The 27,990-nt window shown below is 40.4% G+C and overlaps 1 protein-coding gene and 1 long non-coding RNA gene across 2 annotated transcripts; both read left to right on the plus strand.

Annotated features, from left to right (window-relative positions):
* Positions 1–1,105: 1,105 nt before the first annotated feature.
* LOC149501735 (uncharacterized) lies at positions 1,106–20,002 on the plus strand. The gene is made up of 2 exons (XR_016324029.1): positions 1,106–17,739; positions 17,842–20,002. It is a non-coding gene; the product is annotated as an uncharacterized LOC149501735 (long non-coding RNA).
* A 969-nt stretch (positions 20,003–20,971) lies between these two features.
* Positions 20,972–22,949, plus strand: LOC149501736 (uncharacterized). Its single transcript, XM_089731811.1, has one exon. The coding sequence runs from the start codon at positions 22,398–22,400 to the stop codon at positions 22,947–22,949; it is 552 nt and encodes a 183-aa protein (XP_089587937.1). The 5' UTR covers positions 20,972–22,397.
* The last annotated feature ends 5,041 nt before the right edge of the window (positions 22,950–27,990 follow it).

Raw genomic sequence — 27,990 nt, forward strand, 5'->3', positions numbered from 1 at the left:
ATACAAGACAAGAATAGTTCAGAAAGATAGTGAAAACAAATGTCTTAGGCTCAATATTTATTACAAAAACAAAAGAAAGGTCTTTAGATAACTTTAAATACCTAAGTTACACGTATTTCATTTAAATCTCTAACATACATAGTTGTTTTTATTTGATATCTAAAAAAATTTTTGGTCGAGTATTATATTAATGTGACTCTCCTTTAGATCTACTCCAGAGCAGTCTTGTCTAAGTGCCGTACAGCCCAGCCAGTATTTACGCAACAGAATTGAAACTTCGAATGACTTCGATCGTATTTCAAAATACAAAATACGCACGCACACACGCGCATACCTACACAATTGCCAAACAATGTCACTTAATTTTAACTTTTTTTTTTATCACCTCAACAAGGAAAAGGTCTCGTGAAACGGACTGAATTAGAAACGAATGAAATCTTCATGGTATATATCGCCCTTGGCGATAAGTAATGCTAAAGCTAGATGGTTGTGATGGATTGCCAATGATCGTAAGTAAGAGAGTGCCTTCTTTACATCACTTGAATTGGATGAAGGCGATAAAAAACTTTGGTCAAACTCAGACATTCCACTTACAATACACTAAAGTTTATCAATTCAAAAGTCACCTCGCAAGGGCAAGGGTAAAATGTCACGTTAGGACATCGCTTCGCAAAGGTCGGGACAGTGTCTCCGCCCAAGGCCGCGGTAGACGACCTAAACGTCACCCGAAGGATGGAGCGATATACTTTTATCATTTGTTAGTGAAGTTAATAAATTCTACAATACAAAAATCATTAGGCGGGCAACTAGTTCTCGTTATTTGTCAATAGATGACTGCCGCACCAAGTGCTTGTCGATTTTGATAGATCTGCTAAATCTGCTCAAGCCTAGGTGCGTGCGTCCAAGCACCCCTTGCCCGCGCAAAGGAGAAACTTGATCGAGCTTAGCACAGCGCGGCAATAGGACTGTATCCGTTATTTTAACGCTTCAAATATAATTTTAAAATTTTAATCGATTTTGATGGCAAAAAAACAGAGCGGGAGAGAGAAAGCATACTTTATTGCACAAAAAACATAATTAGCATTAAAACTCAGTGAACGGGCATTCATAATTTATATAACAGGCGGTCATATCGCAAAAATCTTTATCTTTCAGACAATCTTTTTTTACTTAAAGAAATTTTCCAAAAATATTATACACATTTACTGAAAAGAAAAAGTTTATGATCGATGCCATTGTTTTCGGGAATGGATTTATTCGTATATTTTTTTCTAAGAAGGTGGTGGTACAGTGCACTATGATCTCGCACAGGCAGAAGCCACCATGGCGAAGTTCTAGGAAAGCCGTGGTAGAATACGATTTCAGTTTTTTTTTTCTTTTATAGCTTAGATGGGTGGACGAGCTCACAGCCCACCTGGTGTTAAGTGGTTACTGGAGCCCATAGGTAAAGACTTCTGTCTCACATCATAAGGTGAGTGGCGTCATTCATGTTGTCTACGGGCTCCAGCAACCACTGAATACCAGGTAAGCACATTAACCAATCTCAGGACAGATCCTTGCTCAGCGGCGCGAATTCACGCCCCGGCTTATGAATTGTATGCGGTTATATATGTAGATTGATTATAAGCATTGTGACATCGATTCATAAAGAGAAAATAAACCTATTTTTTGTTTATTTATTCTATGGATGGGTGAACGAGCTCACAGCCCACCTGGTGTTAAGTGGTTACCGGGGCCCATAATACATCTACAACGCAAATGCCACCACCCACCTTGAGATATGAGTTCTAAGGTCTCAGTATAGTTACAACGGCTGCCCCACCCTTCAAATGGAAACGCATTACTGATTCACGACAGAAATAGGCAGGGCAGCAGGTTTAAGAAAAAAACCTTAAGAAATTACTTATTGAATATATAAAATGTACGATTCCTTAGCCATGCTACATTTAAAATATCGATAACATTAGATTAAATAGTACGGTACACGTCACTATTATAATGGTGTAATTGATTAAAATTGCACGTGCAGTTCCGCACAAAATTGATAGGGCATCAAAAAAAAATCAGGTCGATGATGAAATCCTACGACATCAAGCCAACGAAACTTGATAAGAAATATAAGTCACTCTATCGTGATTCATTTTGTTGATTAATTTAGATAAAACTGGAAATAAATCTCGTATTTCAGGCTCAATGATACGCAAGAGAACGCACATACTTTTGTTACTAACATCGATATCCGTCTAAATTAATTTCAAAACTCAATATATATTCTTCGAATAATTATGTGTTATTGTTAAAAATGACTTCGTAACGAAAGAGTTCAAAATTATTTTGATTAATTTAACCAACACTTGAACTAAATAGGTGAAACGAATTGCCTAATCTTTTCCCTCGTAAAACACCATAAAGCAAGTGAGTGACGTCAGCATCCATCAAATGTCATTACACTTCTTCAAGGCTCTTTAATTTTATGGTTCATGAACTGATATGAATTCAAATGTGGCTTATCGAATAAAACATCCGTCTGACTTGCCGTTCCGTCGGTTTTTCGGTTTTAAGTCATATAACAGAACATTGACGAGGTAGACATAAACATAAATCTGCAATTAGCATGATAAATGATTTAAAATAAATTTACTGAACAAACTCGATCTCAGTGAGCAATACAATCTAATTAGATTCAGACAATAATGTCATGAGGTGGGTCAGAGCGAAACTGAAGTCATTGAAAGGGCTAAATTGGTGAATGCGCGGCAAGTGAACGTAGGGTTGCGGGCGCGTCGCGGGGCGTCAGATTCGCGAGGAGGCTTCCGCGGGCGGGGTCAGCGACCTCACCCCCCGCGCGCCGGCGCGCCTCCAATGTCAGGGCCGGTGCAGCCGCCGTCAGCTGACGTCTGGGGACGCGCGGGGGACGACTGTCGGCTCCGATATGCAGTCGAGCCCCGAGCTTCATCGGAGACGTACGCTTCTCCGCCGCGATGCGCGATATAAATAGAAGCAGGCGGCAGCGCCGCGCGCTACTCCGGCGCCAGGACTGTCCTCACCGAGTCAGGTACCTGAAGTAGCGCGCGGTGTCTCCTCCTAGAACGACGACGAGCCGCACGGAGTAGCGACAGCAGCAACGACCGCCGCACGCCCATTGTACTTCATCAGGTGCTCTGGTGATCATAGTTCCAGGCGCTTGTTGGAGTACACTTACCGTGTCGGCGGTTATCTTCAAGCGCAATCTATCTCTAGTGTTCCTGGTGTTGGAGAGCACGTGCGAGGCGCGAGCACGTGGTGGCACCCCTGGCTCCGCCGGGAGGTGAGTAGAGCGTCGAGTGTGGAGACAAAGAGTTACGGTGAGTCACGCGTTAATGACGGCGCCGGGTAATGACCGCTGCAGGCTGCACATCGCCCGCCCTCGCCTCACCCTCGCGCCTCGCTCCTTGCCCCTCCAGCGCGAACACCCTCGCACCTAAAATCGCACGACCACGATCTGCAATGGTCATCGAACTCCTCGTGCACAGCTCAAAGCAAAGCAGCTTAAACTGGTTTCCGCAAAAGTTTTCGACAGCGCCGTATGTCGTCCCCGCCAACGCCGAATTAACTGTGGGTTTATCTGCCCGTGTGTCACATACGAATGTGTATCTGTTGAACATTTTTAGATGTCGGTTCGCAAAAACACAAACCCGAACATTAAAAACAAAGTGTCGTCACAAAAAACTTCAATTTAACTGACTAATTCACTCGACGGGCAGTGTCGATTGTCGAGCGGAGAGATGCCGGTCAGAAATCATACGTTGGATCAGTTTAATCATATGGTTTGGTATTTGTTTCGCATTTCAATTACACGTTGTACATTAGTCGGACGCGAATTTCGCGTGACGCTAAGCGGACGCTGTGATATTTTCCAACGGTCTCGTCATTACCGAGGTGATTTCAAAACGTTTTTACCATACTATCAAGTCTAAAACGGTTCGGTTAAGATTCAATAACGATTTTCGCACAAACTGACATTGGAAAAGGACAAGTTCATTCTAAATGTAACGAAAATATTATTAAGTCTTTGTTAAGACGCACAATCCGAACAGCCAATAAAAATCCTAGTCTCGCCTGGGTGATTCATAGGAATGCCTCTAATTATCATTGTGAACGCAAGGAATTCGTCTTGTAAATTAACGTGAAAAGAGATCGAAGATTTCCTAATACGTTCTGATCTTGGCGTCTCATTCTATCGCTTCTGAATTCAAAATATTCTTTTAGAAACCCTTCGGAGAATTTTAGGTTTCTTGTCAAAATTAACTAGCCCGGGTTTCTGTCTAGACGACCTTGATCTCTTCGCGGCAGACTGAAATATCCGAACTAGTTCGATACCTACTGGCCGGTTCCAGGTATCAGCCTAATGGCACCTCGCTTAGCAATTGGGTGCAGTGACACGAACGGCCAATGTGACTCAGTCAGTACACGACAAAGACCGTTTGTTAAACACAGACCAAAAAAGATACGATCGAACGAGGCATCACAAACAATTTCGTCCGTTGATTGAATAATTTTTTTTGTTTTTTTGTTTTAAATCGAATAAAAAAAAACGTGACGTTCGACCGTGAGGAGTTTGAATGAATATTAATTACGTTTATTATATCTGTTGAAAATGTACAGTTTCGGCAACTGTAACTGAAAGTATTGTTTTAAAAGCCATAATATGAATAGTTGTGATTCTTTTTTTCAAACCATTTCAAATTAATTAAATTAGATTATCTACATATATATTGTATTTAATTAAAACAAAATCGCAAATCTCGTCTGTGGATTGCTTTGTAATTTCTAAGATTTTTTTATTGCCGTTTTTGCAATCGATTATGATATTTCAAATAATGTGATATAAAATATTTTTACGGATTAATTCTACATTTATTTATTGTCAGTAACATTATTTCGGACGTTTAAAATACTTTTAACGTTTTCGTGGTCAAGGAACAGTGTACATAATTCGAAAATCGGTGAAGTACTTTTTATACGCCAAAAACCATAGAAAATAAGAAAAAAACATTTCGGACACATTCAGTGTATACTAACATTGATGCTAAAAACCTAAGCCCGTAATATAAAAGGAGCAAGAGAACCTAGCGAATCACTAATTACTGATTGAGTACACACATTGATAATACATATCACGTGTCAATGACACTAATTCTATTATTATTCTTTCAAACTAAAACACTATACAAAACTTACACTCCGTGGCACGATGAGGCAAATACGCGTGAAAGTAGACCGTAGAAATTTTGTATACATAATTTTTAGATATTTTTAAACTTATTTCTATGCATATTCACTAATTATATAATTTCCTCTTTGTGTCATAAACTTAATACAAAAAAAACACAATTTATACTGCTTTGCACAAAATAAATGTTGCGAAAAAAAAAAAAAACATGAGATCAATGGAATTAAAGTTCGCAGTGTGTGGGCGAGTGTCTCTATATACAACCAAGGAGCTTTTATCGAACATCTATTTTTAACACCCTTGCAATATTCCGCTATAGTTCTTGTACTTTCTAGACTGAGCCGCACTGATGACTAATGTACAAACGTAGCGGACTTGATTCCTCATTTTATCTTGAGACAGAATTTTGTTCGAGTCTCGAATTGAATTATTTTAATTAGTGTATGTACACGTTTAGGTGTGTTAAGTGTGTACACGTGTAAGTACACGACAAAGGGAAGATCTTCCATCGAACGGGTGATATTGCTCGGTAGAGCGACGGTCCGAATGTTGTTGTTCGGAACTATTATATTTTATATGCAAGCGTATCTTGAAAATGTTGTAAGCGAGATTCAGGCATTTGTCAAATATTTTGTGTTCTGTGATGACTACCGCGACATGTTTTTTAATCTACTCAACAATATTAAGAAATTAACACTAGATTTGGAGCTTGGGAATTTTCTTTTTTTTCATTTTCAATACCTGTTCGATCGACCTAAGTATCTATTAGCAGGTAAATGAAGAGTAAGAAGAAGATGGAAACACAAGTAAGCTAACTTTAAGTGGCCTACGTAATACTATACACACGACAACCTATGCCGCCGATATAAACCCACCAATATACCATACACTATAGTAACAAGACCAAGTTATTCTAAAATATTAGTTATTCCAAATTTAAGCTGTATCGCATCATAATTTCAAAAATAGGTGGAGCACTGATATCAACCAACGCCAGTTCACAGCCTAGATTACTTCCGTTACTCAAGGTAAGAAATTAAAGAGGCGGGTCAGTGATGAAATGCTATTATTCCTACTGCATATGGAGAATGGAGTTTATTAGTTAAAAATACGGATATGCGACCTTAAAGACCACGAGCTGCTTCATTAGCTGTCCGTCTATGGTAGGTGGATGTTTCTATCTAATTCTTAATCCTCTAGTTGTAGTACCTTAATTTCTGGTGCTTAGACATAAATGAGCACAGGGGATATCACTGCGTTACCTATTTCTGTCGTCAAGCAACGGCAAGGCGGCTATTTTAAGGTGAGTAGTAACAATTGTATTATAGTGGTGAACTGATTATCTGCCAACAAAAATAAGTTATGGATCAAGCTATGCGTTTCTTGCTTTCATGATTTGGTCTTCAGTAAGTTCGGATGATTCAGTACGAATTTATTTAAGGCAATCATAAACATAACATTTTATTTATAATCGTTTCTATTGTGGCAACACTTGAACATGTGGCAACACTAGTCGGTTGTAATTGTACAAAATTTCCGGTCGTACTTAGCATGTGTGTTGTATTATAAATAAAAGGCCTTCTTTCTAAATCAAGTTTAATTGAAGCTAGCCAGCGACCCAACACAAAATACAGTCCACTGCCCAAAATAGAGTACAATGGGCGCATTAATAATTAAACTACTAGCCACGCATGTCGCATATTCTCTGGTTAATAGTCGGACAAATTATTGAGAACCTCTGGCCTCGTTTACAATACTTTTTCGTTTTTTCTTTTCGATCCCGTCGAATATTCAAGGTCTATACCTACATACTATTTCATGGCGCCACGTCTTTTAGTGAACGTCATACAAAAGCATATGCTAAAGATAGACTGCCGTCAGCATATACTTCTAAGATATGATAGATTTGCACTAGCATTGTTTTGGCACCATGCATCATAATCGAGATGATTAAAAAAATCAAAACTACTTTTAGGGTTTAATCTCGCATTTTTATCGTCATTGTCATGTCAGTGACAAAGAAGACTGTGAGCCCTTTGAAATGCTGGAAATAATATGATAACAATAATAAGAGCGAGATTAAACCTTCAAAGAAGTTTGAATTATATCAACGACTCGTGAAAACCAAAGGAAATAATATTATTGAGATTGAAAACTCGAGTCTACAATTTCTCCTGTGGTGCTGCAGCCCACATGCATTGGCACTAAGTTGTCGTTCAAGCGGTTCGGCTCGAAGGACCATCCAAATGCAACTCGAAACTTGAATCTGGTCACGTTCAACAGTGATTACAGGCTCTAACAAACAATTAGCTACAGGCTGAGACCCGTCATCGAATATACAGTAGTACAAAATGTGTTCCTACCTAACTACGATATTTAATTAAAGCGAAACATAGCTGAGAAAAGACTTATACATCGTTGATTCGTTTGTACCTTATTTTTCGGATAACGATTTACCTATTTTCGTCTAAGTGGGCCACATTCGATCACCGTTTGGATAATTTTATGCGCTAAATTGAGAAATTTAAAAGAAATTCACCATTATCTGCTATAATTAAAGCAGTAACTTATTTAATTTTGATCCTTCGTGTCTAAACTATTCGGCGATATTGTGAGACATTATTTTTAAATGATAATTAATAAATTAGAATACCGGAATGTATAAAAATAGAAAATCGAACACAAATTCGAACGCTTTGAGTATTGCTCTTTCTATTTAATGATCCGAGCCATTTTGCTATAGAAGTTTTTTTATATATTTAAACATCGAGAATAGTTTTTTAAAGCTTAGATGGGTGGACGGGCTCACCTGGTGTTAAGTGGTTACTGGAGCCCATACACATCTACAACGTAAATGCGCCACCCACCTTGAGATATAAGTTCTAAGGTCTCAAGTATAGTTACAACGGCTGCCCCACCCTTCAATCCGAAACGCATTACTGCTTGACGGCAGAAATAGGCAGGGTGGTGGTACCTACCCGTGCGAACTCACAAGAGGTCCTACCACCAGCAACCCTCAACGAGTAAACGTGTTCGAACAATACGCAATGAAAGCCTTTTAAATACCGCCTTAATAAATACTGAATTTAAAAATATTGAAATCGATCGATTTTGTCCAACGCTTAATACGGAACGAGGCCTCATTTTTTATCTGTGGAGACAGAACGGTGCTATTGTTATCTATTCGACAGGCCAAACGGAATGCTACAAGAATTTTCTAAGTTTTTTATTTATTTTTTACATCACGACTCCGCGACGGCTACTTATCAAGCTTTGTTGTTAGTTCACTGCTTATTAAATGTTTTTTGCTGAAGCGACGTAGTTATTTGGGTTCGGATTTGCTTAAAATTGCAAAATTAATTTTAATTTTTTTTCTCCCTACCTATTCTGGTAACCTCGAGTGGTTATCCTAGATTTAGTAATTTTTTTGTTTAAATGGTAACAGAGTTTTGAAATATGCCTATAAAATACAAACTATCATCTAGTACGCATATTACAGTTGACCGTAGCATCAACTTGCAACCGTAGCATCAAAATAGTTAATTTCTTTTTTATAAGGTTCTGACTAAAAAATAGATTGGCACAGATCAATGAACCTTTGTGGAATTAGATTATGGAATCAGCGCAAAACAAGTGAATATCCTGTTATTGAAATCTTCCGTGACATATAACATAAATAATACAGTTGAGTTCAAAAGGATAAATTAAAACAACTAACAGCAGGATAAACTAAATTTAACAACATTTAATACCGACTTCGGCAAACAAAATGAGAATATCATCAATGTAGCCGAAGTCAATTAAATATGCAAAGCTAAAAATACACACCGCAACATACCTGCTATATTTTTTATATTTTCCAGAATTTCTATAAATTAAACGGTTGTCTGGAAGAGATCGCTTTTAGCCATAACACCGCCTATTGTACAAATGTATCTGCTTTTTTTGATTGTTTTTGAATGTAAATTGTGTTTTGGTGTGCAATAAAGTGTATTCTCTCTCTCTCTCTCTCTCTCTCTCTCTCTCTCTCTCTCTCTCTCTCTCTCTCTAAAAATAACTCAAAAAAATACTGGTGAAATCTTGATAAAATTGAAATGGGACCATATGAGTAGCACATCCTTACAAATTAAAATTATGCCATAGAATATATTATATGAATATAGCAAATCGGTGCACCTAGAAAAAGTTCTGAGTTAGTTCTGAGGTAGGTAGCGGCTTGGTTCTGCCCCTGGCATTGCTGAAGTCCATGGGCGACGATAGCCACTCACCATCAGGTGGGCCGTATGCTCGTCTGCCTATAAGGGCAATAAAAAAAAGTTCACAGAAAAAACCAGTCGAATTAAGAAACTCATATTGTTTTTAAGTCGGTTAAAAATGATCATGGAAAGTACCAAAATCAAAATAAACCAAATTCAAAATGTAACATGCCCAGTTTTTAAACCTCATATCTGAGTATTACCGAATTTAGAAGTGAAAGAGAAACAAGCTTTGATTATATACAGGAAACAAGCTAATATTTCCAGTATGTAGCGTAGAAAAAATATCTTAAAATTCATTTAAAATGCCTATTTTATAAATCGACGCTTGAAAGGTAAACGTGACTAAGCGACAATAACTGCTTTGTACATAAATGATAGGCAATAAACATATTCGATGCGCAAAAAAAAAAATTCTAGGTCTATTAAAATCATTTCAATCCTACAGCTAGATTCGTTAAAATGGATTTTTTTTCAGGTATTTCTCAGGTATAATTTAAATTAATTTCAACTTTAAATTAGTCTACTGTAAATTTCACGCATTGTCGATTAGTTACGTTTGCCTTTCAAGCATCGAAATCATCCGACTATGCAGGCTCAGTATTTAGAAAACAGGCTCGAGACGGTATTGTATTAGCAGCAGAGCTTTATTTGTTTTTTGACCTAAACGCTGACGTCAAGAACAAATGCGAAGCGATTCCGAGTAATAAACAGTAACTCAATATCATCGCATTCACTTTATCAACAGAGTAATTGTTTTAGCTTTTGTATTGTCTCGAGGAAAGAAAACATATTATTTATATAAGCGAACTAGCTGACCCGGCAGACTTCGTAGTGCCTCAATCGATAAATAAAAGACCTAAACTTTTATATAAAATAAACTTAAAACAAACAAAAGAAATACGTCCGACGGGGGACACATCAAAGGGAAAACAAAATTGTTATTTTTATTTAATTTCGAGCATTTTCATATTTATGTACCTTTTAAACCTTCTCTGGACTTCCACAAATAATTCAAGACCAAAATTAGCCAAATAGGTCCAGCCGTTCTCGAGTTTTAGCGAGACTAACGAACAGCAATTCATTTTTATATATATAGAAGATGTCAAGTAACGAAAACTAATAACAGCTGTGTTATTCAATATAGATTCCTTGGTAATGCCAATGCCAATTATTGGCAGATCGCTGTCGACAAACAAAGCCGGTCACGAGTCACGTACTTAAGCGGTTATGTTATTAGTGTTTTTGTCTTAATTCTTCTTCATGTTTGTCTGCTTTTGTCACTTCTACTGTTTTCCTTATTCAGTAATATAGTGTAAACTAAGGAAAATCTAGATCATTTTTTAAATTTAGTTTCTAAAACAAAATGCTCGTTTTTTGTAGATCCTGAGTTTTCAATTTATATTGAAATTAAGATTTTTTTTTTTTGTTTTCTTGTTCTTGCTTAAAACCTAAGTCATTTATTATTGTTTATTTTTCCAAGTATTGTTTTGCATAATGTACTGCGGATTTCTGTTCTTAGAATTGCAATTAGGTACTGTTTATTGTTTTCGTTTTCTTGGCGGTTAATATGCAATCATTTAATAAGGTTTAATTACTCGTCGTAAAAAAACAATTTGATTTTAATAGGCTAAAAATCATCGGAATTTATCTTCAATGGTACATTTGTAGGGCGAATTAGATTGGAAAAGTTAAATCTCATATGTATACAGGTAAAAATATTTTCATTCAGCGTTCGCTTTCCCTTTGCGTTAAAACAAAATTCAAAAACATTAGGGTATTGTGAATAACAAAAAAAAGAACTTCACATTGGCTTTTAAAATCGAACAAAACTAAAACTGACAAGCCAAGTACACAAACTCAACAGAATGAATCGTTTTTAATGTAAATTCTAAACGCAAGATATCCTGTATCGTTCTACACACGAAGAAACAATACTCGGGACGCGAACAACGTGACTTAATTAACATTTCAGTACAATATTTTTTACTAAACCTTAAATAAAAATACATACACCAAATTCGACGTTAATAATTTTTAAATATGTTCCGAGAACCAGATATATTTAGTTAGATTTGTTTTTTTTGGAGTTTACTCCTTTAGAATCGATTTACATATATAGGCCCGGGGTATGAAAATTATGGGGACCAAAATCGTACTAGCATGTCACACGAAATGCGTTATGCGCATGTCACACGAAATGCGCGCCGGGCTGCTGCGCCGGCAGTCCGCCACAAAGCCTCGTACTGATCGCGCGTTTCTCTCATTATTGTATTTTCATATATTTGTTAGTCGTTTGTTTTGTGTCTCGTTAATTTGTTAATAATCTGTAGTGTATCGTGTTGTCGTAATATAGAACTATTTCTCGTATTGTTTCGTTTAATTTTTTATATCCAGTATGGGGTCTTCTGCGTGAGTCTTGGTTCAGACAATATGGGGTTTAGATCCGTTACCGGAATGATTATGTCCAATTTCACACACACAGCAATTTATTACATAAAAACGATCAGAAGGAGAAAAGCGACAAGCACAAGCACAGTTGAATAGTTCACAGCAAACAGTAAGAAAAAGTCCAGGCAAAGAAGGAGACGTAAAACTATACACACTAAACATTCAACATAAACTTAGTCAATCGAGACAGGCGTGTGCGAGTAAATGTGACGTGAGCTTCGCGGTCAGAGGTCTGCGGACGACTGGCGCAGGAAACTGCGACGGCGCACCTCGCGCCGTCCACACAAAGACTTGTGAACTACGCAATCATGTGTAAGTCACCACACCACTCCCCCTCAGAGACCACCTCAGGATGGGCGATAGTAGTCTGGAAATGTGACTTTTCTACCCGATCTTGTTCTGTGAGACGAGCGCGGCGATTCCAGGCTTTCTTTTTCATCATAGAGTTGCTTAGGTATTTTTTCTGTGTTGCTATCTAATAAGTAAGCTGGTTTGATCCTGTCTATGGAAACGTTGATCTCTTTTCCGTTTATTAACAGCTTGTACACTTTGTTGTCTCTGTTAATAACTTTGTAGGGGCCTTTATACGCCGGTTGAAATCCACGTTTGACTGCGTCTTCTCTGAGGAATACGTGCGAGCAAGATGCAAGATCTTTGTAGATAAATATCTTCTGGGTAGAATGATGTGATGTTGGGACTGGCTGTAAATTGCTGGCAAATGACCTGATGCGGGCTGAAAAATCAGTTATATCCGTGTCATGCTTGTCAGTTTTATGACCAAAAAATTCTCCTGGTAGGCGCAGGGGTTCACCATATAGTAATTCGGCTGACGAGCACTGAATGTCATGGCTCGACAAATAACCGAACTAACAAAACAAGTCAGCGCCCTAACGATGGAAGTGCACACCCGGTCCCGTTCTCGCAATCGTCAGCAGCTCCACGGTCGTAGGCGAACCCCTACGAGAAGATCCCAGTCCAACTATAAGCGGTTCCCCCTTTGTTGGTACCACTTCAAATTTGGTCAACAAGCAAAGACATGTATCCAGCCCTGTGATTACACACCATCGGAAAACATTCGGGGCAGTCGATAATGGCGACTGAAGATTGCCCATTAAACACCGGTCGCCTCTTCGTGACGGATAGAAGATCACGTCGGGGTCACCAGTTATGGGGTCTTCTGCGTGAGTCTTGGTTCAGACAATATGGGGTTTAGATCCGTTACCGGAATGATTATGTCCAATTTCACACACACAGCAATTTATTACATAAAAACGATCAGAAGGAGAAAAGCGACAAGCACAAGCACAGTTGAATAGTTCACAGCAAACAGTAAGAAAAAGTCCAGGCAAAGAAGGAGACGTAAAACTATACACACTAAACATTCAACATAAACTTAGTCAATCGAGACAGGCGTGTGCGAGTAAATGTGACGTGAGCTTCGCGGTCAGAGGTCTGCGGACGACTGGCGCAGGAAACTGCGACGGCGCACCTCGCGCCGTCCACACAAAGACTTGTGAACTACGCAATCATGTGTAAGTCACCACATCCAGTAAACTCCAGTCGTGCGTCGGAGCGGACACACACACTTTTTTTTATCCTACCTAAGCTGAGAGCCTTGAGAGGACATATCTGCGTAACCTTAATAGGTGAGCTCACGGGGCTCAAACCTGACGTCGTTGCTAACACGAACCCTAGCAAGAGCCTTGCTTCGCAGAATCTACCACCGGATCGGAATCGCGACCCACTGAGAAGATCCGGCGAGAAACTCAATGGGCTGTGTCTGAGGGTTAATTTACTCGTCGAGCCCTTCGTCGCAAGTGACGGGTTCGATGAGAACGATGACCGGGTTTGTTTTCTAATCAACGTAATTGCAAACATAATTTGGAGTAAAGTTGCCAATATGAGCTGGAATTTTCAAAAATCTTCAACATTCTATTTGTACACGATATTGAACAGCTGTTACTAAGATAAGTCATTCCCTTTGCAATATAAAGATGTAAATTCTAGTGGCTGCCAGTGTCTCACAAATCTAATCTCTCCCCTACTTTTAACTCTACTTAGTACTGAACAGCATTATAGGGAAGTGGTAGCTAAGTCAATGAAAGAAAATTACTATTATGTAACAGTCATCTCCGATTTTGAAATAGTATTGTGTACTGGTGGTAGGTCCTCTTGTGAGTCCACACGAGTAGGTACCACCACCCTGCCTATTTCTGCCGTGAAGCAGTAATGTGTTTCGGTTTGAAGGGTGGGGCAGCCGTTGTAACTATACTGAACCTTAGAACTTATATCTCAAGGTGGGTGGCGCATTGACGTTGTAGATGTCTATGGGCTCCAGTGACTACTAAACATCAGGTGGGCTGTGAGCTCGTCCACTCATCTAAGCAATAAAAAAAAGCTTCTGTGTTTAAAATCGATTCCGAACCTATGTGCTTAGTGCGATTTTTTTTACTACCTACTCGATTACGTAAAAGTTAACCTAACTAAATTAGTATGGAGTTGGAACAGCGCCTCTGGCGGCAAACGTAGGAATGCTGTCCAACTCCATAAAAATTTGACGTAACTTTTACAAGCTCGAGAAGTTAAAAAACTCACACTAAACACACTGAAAGCGTTATTCGTTTTAAAAAAAATCAATAATCAGTTTTAGAACGCCTCGATCTACGATGGCTTTCGGGGTGGAATTAAAAAAAATCTAACACACAAAACGAACATAATCTGCCAAAATCTTTTAGACTGTAACTCGTTACAACAAAGCGAATTGACACAAATATATTTTGAGCGTGACAACAAAAGCATTTGATTCGATTAAGTTTCACTGAACTATTTTTATTTGGTTATCCATTAGACTAGTTAATTCAGTGGACGTGATCATATAAAATTTTCGTTGTTATCCGAAACAATAAGGTAAACTGCGGGAGCTCTAGTCGATTATGGTCTACCGAAGGGAGCTCTGGAGGTGACCCACTGATTTATGGGGGACACAATGATAGAGCTGTCTAAAAGATTAGAAAATTGCTGTTTTATTGCAGACCGTCTAGGTTTAAAAGATTTATTCTGTTTAGAATCTAGATTAGTAATTGTTTTTCTTTATGATTGTTAAGAGTATTTGATATTTGAAAAAACGTTTCGAATAATACTCTTATAATGTACTAGCGGCCCGCTCCAGCTCCGCTCGGGTCTTCACCAAAAAGAACATTATTGCGGCATAACTATAATAGACATATGCTGTCGCGACACTTATTGTAAATAATAATGTGTTCTACACAGTCGCAGTACATTATTTTATTCTATCATCAATAGTTTTCGCTGGTCACGCGATGTAAAGAATATTTTAGGTAATTTTTTTACACTTTGGGTTACATTATTGGAGTTTTAGTAAGGATCCCAAATTTTTTTTCAAGAAAAAATTTAAGCCTATGTCACTCGGGAATAGTGTAGCTTCAAAACAGTGAAAGAATTTTTCAAATCGGTTCAGTAGTTTCGGAGCCTATTCAATACAAACAAACAAACAAATCTTTCCTCTTTATAGTATTATTTATAGTATTATATAATATAATAAATGTATAATGTATTATTTTATTAACATCAAAATAAAGTTTAGCCCAGTAAAACCATAGCACAAAGTGAGTTGCTCTATAAAGAGAAATAACATTTAAAGCTTTTGCTCCACCAGTTTTTGTGTTTTTTTTTTATATTTCAATATTCAATATTTTACTGGTGGTAGGACCTGTTGTGAGTCCGCGCGGGTAGGTACCACCGCCCTGCCTATTTCATGCCGTTAAGCAGTAATCCGTTTCGGTTTGAAGGGTGGGGCAGCCGTTGTAACTATACTGAGACCTGACAACTTATATCTCAAGGTGGGTGGCGCATTTACGTTGTAGATGTCTATGGGCTCCAGTAACCACTTAACACCAGGTGGGCTGTGAGCTCGTCCACACATCTAAGCAATAAAAATAAAAAATAAAATATTTTAATATTTCTAATGTTTCTAAATGGTAACATATTATAACCTCCTTTAAGATTTATGTCATAAATCATATAGAGGTTACATTCTTTTTTAGAAAAGATATTCTAATGATATTCTTTCAACAATTCGTAATTTTTTTTCACGATTGATATATTTAAACCTTTCAATATGTCTATCTAAAAATCTTTGATTGTGTGTATGTATATTGTTGCCAATGTCATCTAATATAAGTATACGAAGAAAAAATTTAAGCTTAGCAACAACGCAATTCGAAAGAAAAACTTTCTAAAGGGCGTCTCGAGGTTAAGAGTAACAAACAGAAAGATCTCCCTTCGTCCGTCGCCCTCGGGAGGGTCTCGACTGGGGAGAGCCGACCTTCCTCAACGACCTTGGAGGGGTAAGGTCAATACATACAGACGGAGTGAGTGACGTCAGTGTCTGATCTTACAGGTCCACTATTCACGAATTCTTTTGCTTTTACTACAATGAACACAACACTTCAAAGGGAATTTTTCTATCTAATTTTTTGCAAAAGAATTGGAAGAATAGCTAGCGTAAATTTAGCACTTAGTAATAAACAACATTATGACTTTTTGACGGAAACTCGAGGTGCGAAGCTGTGTGTATTATTTTATCTATATATTAATACGTGAAGCAAAAACTTTGTAGATATCCCTTTTTACGAAAATTGCGCGGACGGAGGAGTATGAAATTTTCCACACTTATAGAGAATATAGAGAAGAAGTGCACAATGCTAATATTTTTTTAAAATAATGCATAAAAGATCCATTAAATCAATAAAGAAAACATTACACACACTACTATGTATTTATGTATTTGACGCACACACGCATTCATACTATTTGTTTATTGTCAAACTTTTGTTCTTGACGTCTGTTGTCAAATTGAGAATAGATTAAATATTGTTTGTCTTTATTAATATTTTTCTATAGTGTAGTTTTGGCGAAATTTGTGATTATAGAAGTATAATAGTCTTTGAAAATAGAATCTTAATAGTGTACAAACATATAATTTCAATTAATTATAGTCGAATTTCGACTACTGCGGGACCACTAGTTCTGTTAATTTAGTGTTGCTTCCGGTTCAAATGTGTAATAACGGTGGTTTATTAACTGCTTAGCATCCATAAAAGTGCTCAAATGTGCGAAAACTAAACAAAATCGCTGAACGTGAGTACTCGGATTCGTCTGGCAACAATGGTACCGTAAGAGTCCAATTGCCATTCTTAAAAATATAAGAAGAAATCAACATTAAAGTAACTACATATTACATTTTTGTATAATTTTTTTTTCATGAAAGTTGTGCTTAAACATAGTTAGACAAGTCCTGATGAATCAAATAAACTAAAATACGTGAGATCCCGGATCCTATAGACATCAACACAAAAAAATCAATTTTATAAAAAATCATTCACTAGATGTGGTCAGCGGTTGCATCATGTTACCTACTGTAATATAGCGTAATGCATTCGGTCAAATTTAATTTATACATATCAATCTAAGCAAGAATAAAAAATAGCCTAGGTCCATCGCAAGGAATATCATTACGGAATTGTTTTGTTGCCTTTAGGTATTCTTCACAGGCGAGAATTTTATATTTACAAAACTTTTTCTGTCATTAATCTTACATTAGTTCGTCTGTGACCACGAAAATTATAAAATATTCGAAACGTTGGCAATAATGTAATGATAATTAAAAAAACACGAAATTAAACCATAAAAATTGTTTTATAAATATGTCTACGTCTTTTAATAAATTAATTAATATCTAATTTCACGTTTGCTTCCTAGCAGCAGTACAACACGTGCCTTCGAACGAAGCGGTCATAGGTAAGGAAGTCCATGGCACTGTCTTTACAGACGAACACACGGTGTTTCAGACAGTAAATATTCTCATTCGCTCATGACCTGGAACTTTTTTTGGGATTGAAGTATTACAGTTGACTCGGAGACATTGCCGCCTCGGACTATCAACGCTTGAAGTCCGTAACGTTTGAAGAATGCAATGCAGCACTTCAGACGCCGTGAGCCACTACGGGTCCCGTCTCCACCGATTCCAGCTTCGATCCTGAACTCAGATCTCAAGTTTGGATAGATTTTATTACATAATATATTATACTTACTTATTACTGGTAGGAGGGCCTGTTGACCTGTCCACACGGGTAGATACTACCGCCCTGCCTATTTCTGCCGTGAAGTTGTAATGCGTTTGTGTTGGAAGGGCGGGGCAGCCGTTGTAGCTATACGGAGCTATCTTATATCGTAAGGTGGGTGGCGCATTTACGTTCTAGATGTCTATGGGCTCCAGTAACCATTTAACACCATGTGGGCTGTGAGCTCGTCCACCCATCTAAGCAATAAAAAAAAAAAAAAAAATCTCCGGGAACAACTTTTTATAGATGAACAAGCTCACGGCCGGTCAATACCATTGTGCTTAGTGTGAGTTTTTTAACGTTCTCGATAACGTAAAAGTTAACACAAATTTGTATGGAGTTGGAACGCTTGCCTATGTTTACCGCTAGGGGCGCTGTTCCAACTGCATACACATTTGAGTTAACTTTTACGCTATCGAGTACGTTAAAAAACTAGCACTAAGCACACGAATGTGTGGAGACCCATAGACATAGCCCACTGAGTTTCTCGCCGAATCTTCTCAGTGGGTCACTTTTCCGATCCGATGGTAGTTTCGAAGCACTGCTCTTGCTAGGGCCAGTGTTAACAACACTCCGGTTTGAGCCCCGCGAGCTTACCCACACGTCAAGGCGAAGCTGAAATAACCTCTCAAGGCTATCAGCATTGGTAGAAAAAAAAAAGTGGAGCCCCCATGGGTACGTATTGCCTTGAGACATGAGATTGAAGTCTGAATCGATGCCATGAAAACTTCAATCAGCCTCAACCTACGTTAATTTTGTTAACACTATTAAAGTTTACAACATACAACATTTCGTGTACAATATACTGAGAACTTCGAACTTTATCTCAAGGTGGGTGGCGCATTTACGTTGTAGATGTCTATGGGCTTCAGTAACCACTTAACACAAGGTGAGCTGTGAGCTCGTGAACCCATTTAAGCAATAGAAAAAGAAAAAAAAACAATAGTCTACTTGAACTCTTCATTAAGCTTCAATACTAACTTAATATGCTCAATTTGAGTGAGTCCTCTTGTGAGTCCGCACGGGTAGGAACCACCACCCTGCCTATTTTTGCCGTGAAGCAGTAACGCGTTTCGGTTTGAAGGGTGGGGCAGCCGTTGTAACTATACTTGAGACCTTAGAACTTATATCTCAATATGGGCGGCGCATTTACGTTGTAGATGTCTATGGGCTCCAGTAATCGCTTAACACCAGGTGGGCGGTGAGCTCGTCCAACCATTTAAGCAATAAAAAAAATAAAAAAAAATGATTGTAAAGTTTTAAATTAAATATGCCATTATAAATGCGAAAGCGTGTTTGCTAATTTTGGTCTTTTTTTTCAGCAGTAGCGGAAGAACGTGGACTAATTACTGGAAACCTTATGCATCATAACGAGCAAGCAGTAACTCGCTTTAAGACATGAGGTCAAATTGAGTCAGTCGAAGTCTCAAATGCAGTATAACATCAGATCCGCCTACATATGACTTATTAACCCTCTAACCTTTCAAATATGGCGATGTTTTCAAGGTCAGAGGTTCAGCTTCGTCATTTTGCTATTGGGATATCCCCAGTAGCAAATATTGATATCCTCAATGTAGTAATGTTGACATTCACAACAGTTCTTCTATAAATATACACCTAAATAAACAGTTCAATATATCGTATCGAGTCAAAGAACAAGCTCAAATCAATTAATGCAATGTATACAAACACATACACAAAATGATTACTAAGAATAATTATTCATATTTTATAATTAGCCCGATATGTTTTAGTCGACGACACGTCGTTTGCAATCACGAGAACTGTGACTATTCAAGATTTCAGCAGAATTCAATTCTATTGATACATCTGACGTCACATTTCAAGTGACATTCAGCCAATAATATTTGTTATTATTTATTATAATACATATTACATTTAATTAAACGTTCGTTTAATAAACTTAGTTTATTGTATAACATCTGTCTTTTATTTATACTAGAGGTCCCGCAGTAGTCGAAATTCGACTATAATTAATTGGAATTGTAAGTTTGTACACACACTATTATGATTGTATTTTATACTTCTATAATCACAAATTTTGCCAAGATTAAACTATGACAAAGACAAACAATAATTAATCTATTCTCAATTTGACAACAGACGTCAAGAACAAAAGTTTGACAGTAAAAAGTATGCATGTGCGTCAAATACATGGCATGTAGTGTGTGTAATGTTTTCTTTATTGATTTAATGTACCTTTTATGCATTATTTTAAACTTATTTAAAATTATTTTAAAAAACTATTGGCATTGTGCACTTCTTCTCTATATTCTCTATAAGTGTGAAAAATGTCATACTTCTCCGTCCGCGCAATTTTCGTAAAAAGGGATACAAAGTTTTTGCTTCACGTATTTCATTTTTGATGCACCTACAAAGTTATTTGCTGCATCACGCTCGATCAACTGGCCGAGAATTCCTTAGGCTTAAATTCCGCTAACGCTGAATAAGTAATACATTTCATATTCATTTTTGTATATATGTAAAGAAAAACCTTTATTATTTAAAACTCTTTAGTTTTTAAAACGGTATTTTCTTCAGTGTCATTCAGTGAAGTCTGTCATCTAGTAAAAAGAAAGTTTGGTTTGTTTAAAATATCAATTTTATTAGATTAAGGGCTTCAAATGTTTTCTTGTTATAGATATAACAGAAAACGCAATTATTAATTAATTATTTTTTTCATTCTGACGTACCCAATAACATTATATGTATAAATTAAAAACGAGATTAAACTGTTAATTGTATTATTGTTGATCATTGTATAGGTATATACCTCTGTACAGATTCTATAACTACTACTAGACAATATCTCATCTCATAATCAATATCTGTGGCAATAATAAAAATATTGCAAAATTACCACTTTAACTTTTGATTCGGTACCGGCTTAGCACTATAGTTGATTCCTTTCAGATCCACCCGATCCACTCTATCTAATTTCAGTGCTTTGAGGCATTCCGAATACCGGTCACCGTTCTCGTTTAACTCGAGAGTTTGACGTCCAACTTAACCCATAGAGACAACTTAAAGACTTTCAGGCCGGACCTTCTTAGTAGATCCCGATTCCATAGAAGGGAGCACGAGCTCACGGCTGATCTGATTTAAGTGACTACTCAATTCCATAGAAATGAGAAGGTCAACCTTGGACCTTGAGACACGAGCGCGCAGTCCCAATTCTATACCAACACGACTACTCTACCCTTGAAATCGGACTTCTTCGCAACTTCACGGCAGACACCTTCGCAGCAGAGATTGAGGAAATGTTGATGCCTGGCTGTGCAAGCTTTATAGTACGCTCTACCTACAGTAATTATGCAAATTATATTTTTCGTGGGTTTGATTTTATCACAGCGTGGAAAGACCGTCTCCGATATACTCCATAGAACTGCTTTAGCTACCTCTTATCTATTCTTATCTACTATATCTGCCACTCGCAGCCTCTCAGTGGTTTGGGTCTGCCTCTGGCATTGCTGAAGTCCATGGGCGACGGAGGCCAGTCACCATCAAGTGGACCGTATGCTTGTCCCGCCTACAAGGGCAATAAAAAATAAAATAAAACTACAAGATCACTAAATTACTCTGAAACTGAATTTTAGCGTTACCGTGCTTTATGCCTAAATTTTTCATGCGTCATTTGAATCATCAGAGAATTAGTCACCACCACAGAATTCCTAGGAAATTGTAAAAGACACGAGGCTAAACCTACACCGCTCTCCGTGTAGTCATTCAGCAACGTTTTGTCTTTAAAAGGTGCCCGTAAATTATAAGAATCACTTAAACTACTAATAATGTCACACTAGCATTATATTTTCCACACGTGGTTTGGAATTTGTAATCGGATTCACTCGATTTCGAAACAGATTCGTGATCGAACTGAGCATGAAATAAAGAGGTTTAAAAATATTTGCAATTTATATTAGTATCGGAAGTCTTTTATTTTATTTTATTTATATACTAGCTGACCCGGCAGACTTCGTAGTGCAGTCCGACAGAAGCACCCGCCGCCTGCGGACGTGCTCATCGACCACTCAGTCGCCCGGCCATTGTTCGCCTGGTTTTATTGTTAGCCCGGCCTTTGTTCACCCGGCTTTTGTTCGTGGCACATCTGCCGACAAAGTGTGTTCCTGGAAGTGTTTGTTTTGTTTTGGTTTATTTTTGTTGTTTCCTTTTTTTTTTTGTTCTTTCTTTTTCCTGCAGTAATTGTGCCGCATCGCCACCTGTGTTCAATCGAACCGCTAAGTACCGAGAAGTTGGGGCCTCGCCGCTAGGCGAGTGTGTTTAAGACCCGGGACAGCCCCACCTGGGTCAGACATCATGGAAGCTTTATTTACAGAATTCCTCCGACTTCGCCACCCAAAGCTCACTTCTGAGTTTCTGGCTTTCAAGGCCGATCACGCCGCGAGCCCTCTCGCGGATTCCGCCGTGCTCGTCGCTCCCGCGTCGTACACCGCAGCGTCCGCCATGCCTGCCGCTCCCGCGTCGCCTATACTAGTGGGTAAAACTGCTGCGTCGTCCGCCGTGGCCGCCGCTCCCCTGGCGCGATCATCCGCGGGTTCCGTAGGGTCCGACGGACGTCCTGCATCTGCTCGTAGGTCGCCTGCTCCCGAGCCTGCTGCCTCCTCGTCCTCCGACTCTGACTCGGACATGGAGGTCGACCTCGCCGCCGCCTCATCGACGGATGGGTTCACCCTGGTACAAAAGGGTAAGAAGCGCGCTGCGGAGTCCCGAGCTCCCGCGGCCGCTAAAATTAGTAAAGCCGCGAACGCGTCGCGCCCTCGCCCTCCGACTCCCGTCGCTCCCCTGCCCGTGCCACACCGTCGCCGCGTCCAGTGGCACAAAACAAAACTCAGACACCTCCCCCGGTAATCCTTCAAGAGAAGGCAGCTTGGGACCGAGTTTCCCTGGCCCTTCAGGCCAAAAAAATTAATTTTATCAGCGCCCGTAACCTCGCGAACGGGATTCAAATTAAGGTAACGACACCCGACGACCATAGGGCCCTCTCAAGCTACCTCCGAAAGGAGCGTATAAGTTTCCACACTTATACGCTTCAGGAGGAGCGTGAACTTCGCGCGGTCATACGCGGCATCCCAAAGGAATTAGATGCCGATCTCGTCAAGGCCGACCTTCTAGAACAAGGTCTGCCGGTCAATTCCGTGCACCGCATGCACACAGGACGCGGGAGGGAGCCATACAATATGGTTCTCGTCGCTCTCCAGCCTACCCCCGAGGGCAAGCAAATTTTCAACGTACGAACAGTCTGTAGGCTTTCCGGAATAACCGTCGAAACCCCCCATAAAAAAGGCACTCCGAGCCAGTGCCATAACTGTCAGTTGTACGGGCACTCTTCCCGTAATTGTCACGCGCGCTCCCGATGCGTCAAGTGTTTGGGCGATCACGCCACGAGCCTTTGCACTCGCGATCAAAAAACCGCTACGGAACCGCCTAGCTGCGTCCTGTGCCGAACACAGGGTCACCCCGCGAACTACCGTGGTTGCCCCCGAGCCCCTAAAATAAATCGCCGCGTCGCCCGTCAAAACCGCCTCCGAGCTTTCGGCCCAGACATCAAAGCCACGGCACCCTCTGTGCCGAAGGCTAAGCCTGCTTTTGTGCCGGCGTCGGTGCCCAGCGTCTCAGCCTGGGCTAAACCGTTGCCGTACACGAACACGGCTACAACTCTCTCCCCCGCGACTCGTCCCACCCCCGCGATACGTTCCTCCCCCGCGACTCGTCCCTCCCCCGCGACCTGCCCTCCGACCGCGTCCGACAATCTCGCTCTAGCGATCGACTTTTTTCAGTCGATCAACTTTGATCGCGTTAATGCTTTGGGCGACGCCATTCGCGCCGCCTCCACTGCACAACACTTCATCGCCGTTGTGCAAGAATACGCTGACGTATACGCGTCGTTAAATACGTACGTCCTCCCCTCACTCCGCCGGTAATCAATGGCGTACATAAGTAGAATCAAGCCCCTATCCGTAACGATAGGATTTTTTAACGCTTACGGTCTCGCAAATCAACGTGATCAGGTTTGTGACTTTTTGCGTGACCATCAAATTGACATCTTTTTGGTGCAGGAGACCCTGCTTAAGCCCGCGCACCGCGACCCTAAAATCGCGAACTACAACATGGTTAGGAACGACAGGCTCACTGCTCGTGGTGGTGGTACCGTCATTTACTATAGAAGAGCCCTGCATTGCGTCCCACTCGACCCCCCCGCGCTTTCTAACATCGAAGCATCAGTATGCCGAATCTCACTGACTGGACACGCGCCGATCGTTATCGCGTCTGTTTATCTTCCACCAGATAAAATTGTTCTAAGTAGTGATATTGAGGCGCTGCTCGGCATGGGAAGCTCTGTCATTCTGGCGGGTGACCTAAATTGTAAACACGTCAGGTGGAACTCTCACACCTCAACCCCTAATGGCAGGCGCCTCGACGCGTTAGTCGATGATCTCGCCTTCGATATCGTCGCTCCGCTGACCCCGACTCACTACCCGCTAAATATCGCGCATCGCCCGGATATACTCGACATAGCGTTATTAAAAAACGTAACTCTGCGCTTACATTCGATTGAAGTAGTTTCAGAGTTAGATTCAGACCATCGTCCCGTCATTATGAAGCTCGGTCGCGCTCCCGATTCCGTTCCCGTCACGAGGACTGTGGTGGATTGGCACACGCTGGGCATCAGCCTGGCTGAATCTGATCCACCATCGCTTCCGTTTAGTCCGGACTCTATCCCATCTCCTCAGGATACCGCTGAAGCCATAGACATCGTAACGTCACACATCACCTCGACATTAGATAGGTCATCGAAGCAAGTTGTAGCGGAGGACTTCCTTCACCGCTTCAAATTGTCCGACGATATTAGGGAACTCCTTAGAGCTAAGAACGCCTCGATCCGTGCGTACGATAGGTATCCTACCGCGGAAAATCGTATTCGAATGCGTGCCCTACAACGCGACGTAAAGTCTCGCATCACCGAAGTCCGAGATGCCAGATGGTCTGATTTCTTAGAAGGACTCGCGCCCTCTCAAAGGTCTTACTACCGCTTAGCTCGTACTCTCAAATCGGATACGGTAGTAACTATGCCCCCCCTCGTAGGCCCCTCAGGCCGACTCGCGGCGTTCGATGATGACGAAAAAGCAGAGCTGCTGGCCGATACATTGCAAGCCCAGTGCATGCCCAGCATTCAATCCGCGGACCCTGTTCATGTAGAATTAGTAGACAGTGAGGTAGAACGCAGAGCCTCCTTGCCACCCTTGGACGCGTTACCGCCCGTCACCTCAATGGAAGTTAAAGACCTGATCAAAGACCTACGTCCTCGCAAGGCTCCCGGTTCCGACGGTATATCTAACCGCGTTATTAAACTTTTACCGGTCCAACTCATCGTGATGTTGGCATCTATTTTCAATGCCGCTATGGCTAACTGTATCTTTCCCACGGTGTGGAAAGAAGCGGACGTTATCGGCATACACAAACCCGGTAAACCAAAAAATAATCCGACGAGTTACCGCCCGATTAGCCTCCTCATGTCTCTAGGCAAACTGTATGAGCGTCTGCTCTACAAACGCCTCAGAGACTTCGTCTCATCCAAGGGCATTCTCATCGATGAACAATTCGGATTCCGTGCAAATCACTCATGCGTACAACAGGTGCACCGCCTCACGGAGCACATTCTTGTGGGACTTAATCGACCAAAACCGTTATACACGGGAGCTCTCTTCTTCGACGTCGCAAAAGCGTTCGACAAAGTCTGGCACAACGGTTTGATTTTCAAACTATTCAACATGGGCGTGCCGGATAGTCTCGTGCTCATCATACGGGACTTCTTGTCGAACCGCTCTTTTCGATATCGAGTAGAGGGAACCCGCTCCTCCCCGCGACCACTCACGGCTGGAGTGCCGCAAGGCTCCGTTCTCTCACCGCTCCTATTTAGTTTATTTATTAATGATATTCCCCGGTCGCCGCCGACCCAGCTAGCCTTATTCGCTGACGACACAACCGTTTACTACTCAAGTAGAAACAAGTCCCTAATCGCGAGTAAACTCCAGAGCGCAGCGTTAGCCCTCGGACAGTGGTTCCGAAAATGGCGCATAGACATCAACCCGGCAAAAAGCACAGCAGTGTTATTTCAAAGGGGAAACTCACCGCTTATTTCCTCCCGCATTAGGAGGAGAAATATCACTCCCCCGATCACCCTCTTCGGCCAACCTATACCCTGGGTCAGGAAGGTTAAGTACCTGGGAGTCACCCTGGATGCATCCATGACATTCCGCCCACACATAAAAACAGTCCGCGACCGTGCCGCATTCATTCTCGGCAGACTCTATCCCATGATCTGTAAGCGGAGTAAAATGTCCCTTCGGAACAAGGTGACACTTTACAAAACTTGCATAAGGCCCATCATGACTTACGCGAGTGTGGTATTCGCTCACGCGGCCCGCACACACATAGACACCCTCCAATCCCTACAATCCCGCTTTTGCAGGTTAGCCGTCGGGGCTCCGTGGTTCGTGAGGAACGTTGACCTACACGACGACCTGGGCCTTGAATCAATCCAGAAATACATGAAGTCAGCGTCGGAACGGTACTTCGATAAGGCTATGCGTCATGATAATCGCCTTATCGTTGCCGCCGCTGACTACTCACCGAATCCTGATCATGCAGGAGCCAGTCACCGTCGACGCCCTAGACACGTCCTTACGGATCCATCAGATCCAATAACCTTTGCATTAGATGCCTTCAGCTCTAATACTAGGAACAGGCTTAGGGACCCCAGTAACCGTACTCGTCGAACTCGACAAAGAGTTCGACGTGCAACCTAGCCCATGCATCAGCCCGCTGAGTTTCTCGCCGGATCTTCTCAGCGGGTCGCGATTCCGATCCGGTAGTAGATTCATTCGCGAAGCAATTGCTCTTGAGTTGTTAGGTCTCCTTCGGAGGCGCTCGGGCAGCTGTTAGCAAATCCCACCCCTCCTGGCTGAGCCTTTGCTCGCCCACCTGTCCTGGTGAAACTGGAAAGGCCTTCGGGCCACCAGTAATCTCTAAATCATAAAAAAAAAAAAACTTCGTAGTGCCTCAATCGATAGATAAAAGACCTAAACTTTTATATAAAATAAACTTAAAACAAACAAAAGGAATCCGTCCGACGGAGGACACATCAAAGAAAAAGCAAAATTGTTATTTTTATTTAATTCCGGGGATTTTCATATTTATTTACCTTTTAAACCTTCTCTGGACTTCCAGAAATAATTCAAGACCAAAATTAGCCAAATCGGTCCAGCCGTTCTCGAGTTTTAGCGAGACTAACGAACAGCAATTCATTTTTATATTATAAAGATGGATAATCAACCATTTAGCCATAAAGTAAAAAAAACATTGACATGTCTTCTTCGTTTTGACATTTCAAATCTGTCAGTTGTTTTTTTTTTAAAAAGGCATTAAATGTCTATGTTTCGCTCTTTGAATGTGTTTGGCAGGAAATGACGACAGAATATAGTAGATAAACTGTAATACTGTAGCCTCACTTCGCAGATAGATACGTGCCTATGAGAAAGCCGTTATTAAAACGCTTTTAATTTATTCATTTAAAACTAACAGAGCTTGTTATTACAATGACACAAATTGGGAACAAGCTGTCAACCGTGAGCTCTCGTGAGCACAATCCACACTACGTTCACAACAATATGATTTTCACTTCTCAACTGTTATCACGACCGACGTATACGAGCATGGGATAAATTGTATCTAGATTGACAGAAGCAAAAACTAAGCAATCTTTCTGAAGATTTTGTTAGTGAAAATATGGAAATCGTATTTTTTTTAAATAATAACAACACCGAACATTTAATACATGAATGATGAAATGAATCTAAACCTTGAGTTGTTCTAATTATGGTCGAATTTC

Source organism: Bombyx mandarina, chromosome 12, assembly GCF_030267445.1.
Source record: "Bombyx mandarina strain Sakado chromosome 12, ASM3026744v2".
In the NCBI taxonomy this organism is placed as follows: Eukaryota; Metazoa; Arthropoda; class Insecta; order Lepidoptera; family Bombycidae; genus Bombyx; species Bombyx mandarina.

Excerpts from the sequence above, each read along its gene's own strand:
- LOC149501736 (XM_089731811.1), top strand. The coding sequence starts at position 22,398 with ATGGAAGCTTTATTTACAGAATTCCTCCGACTTCGCCACCCAAAGCTC.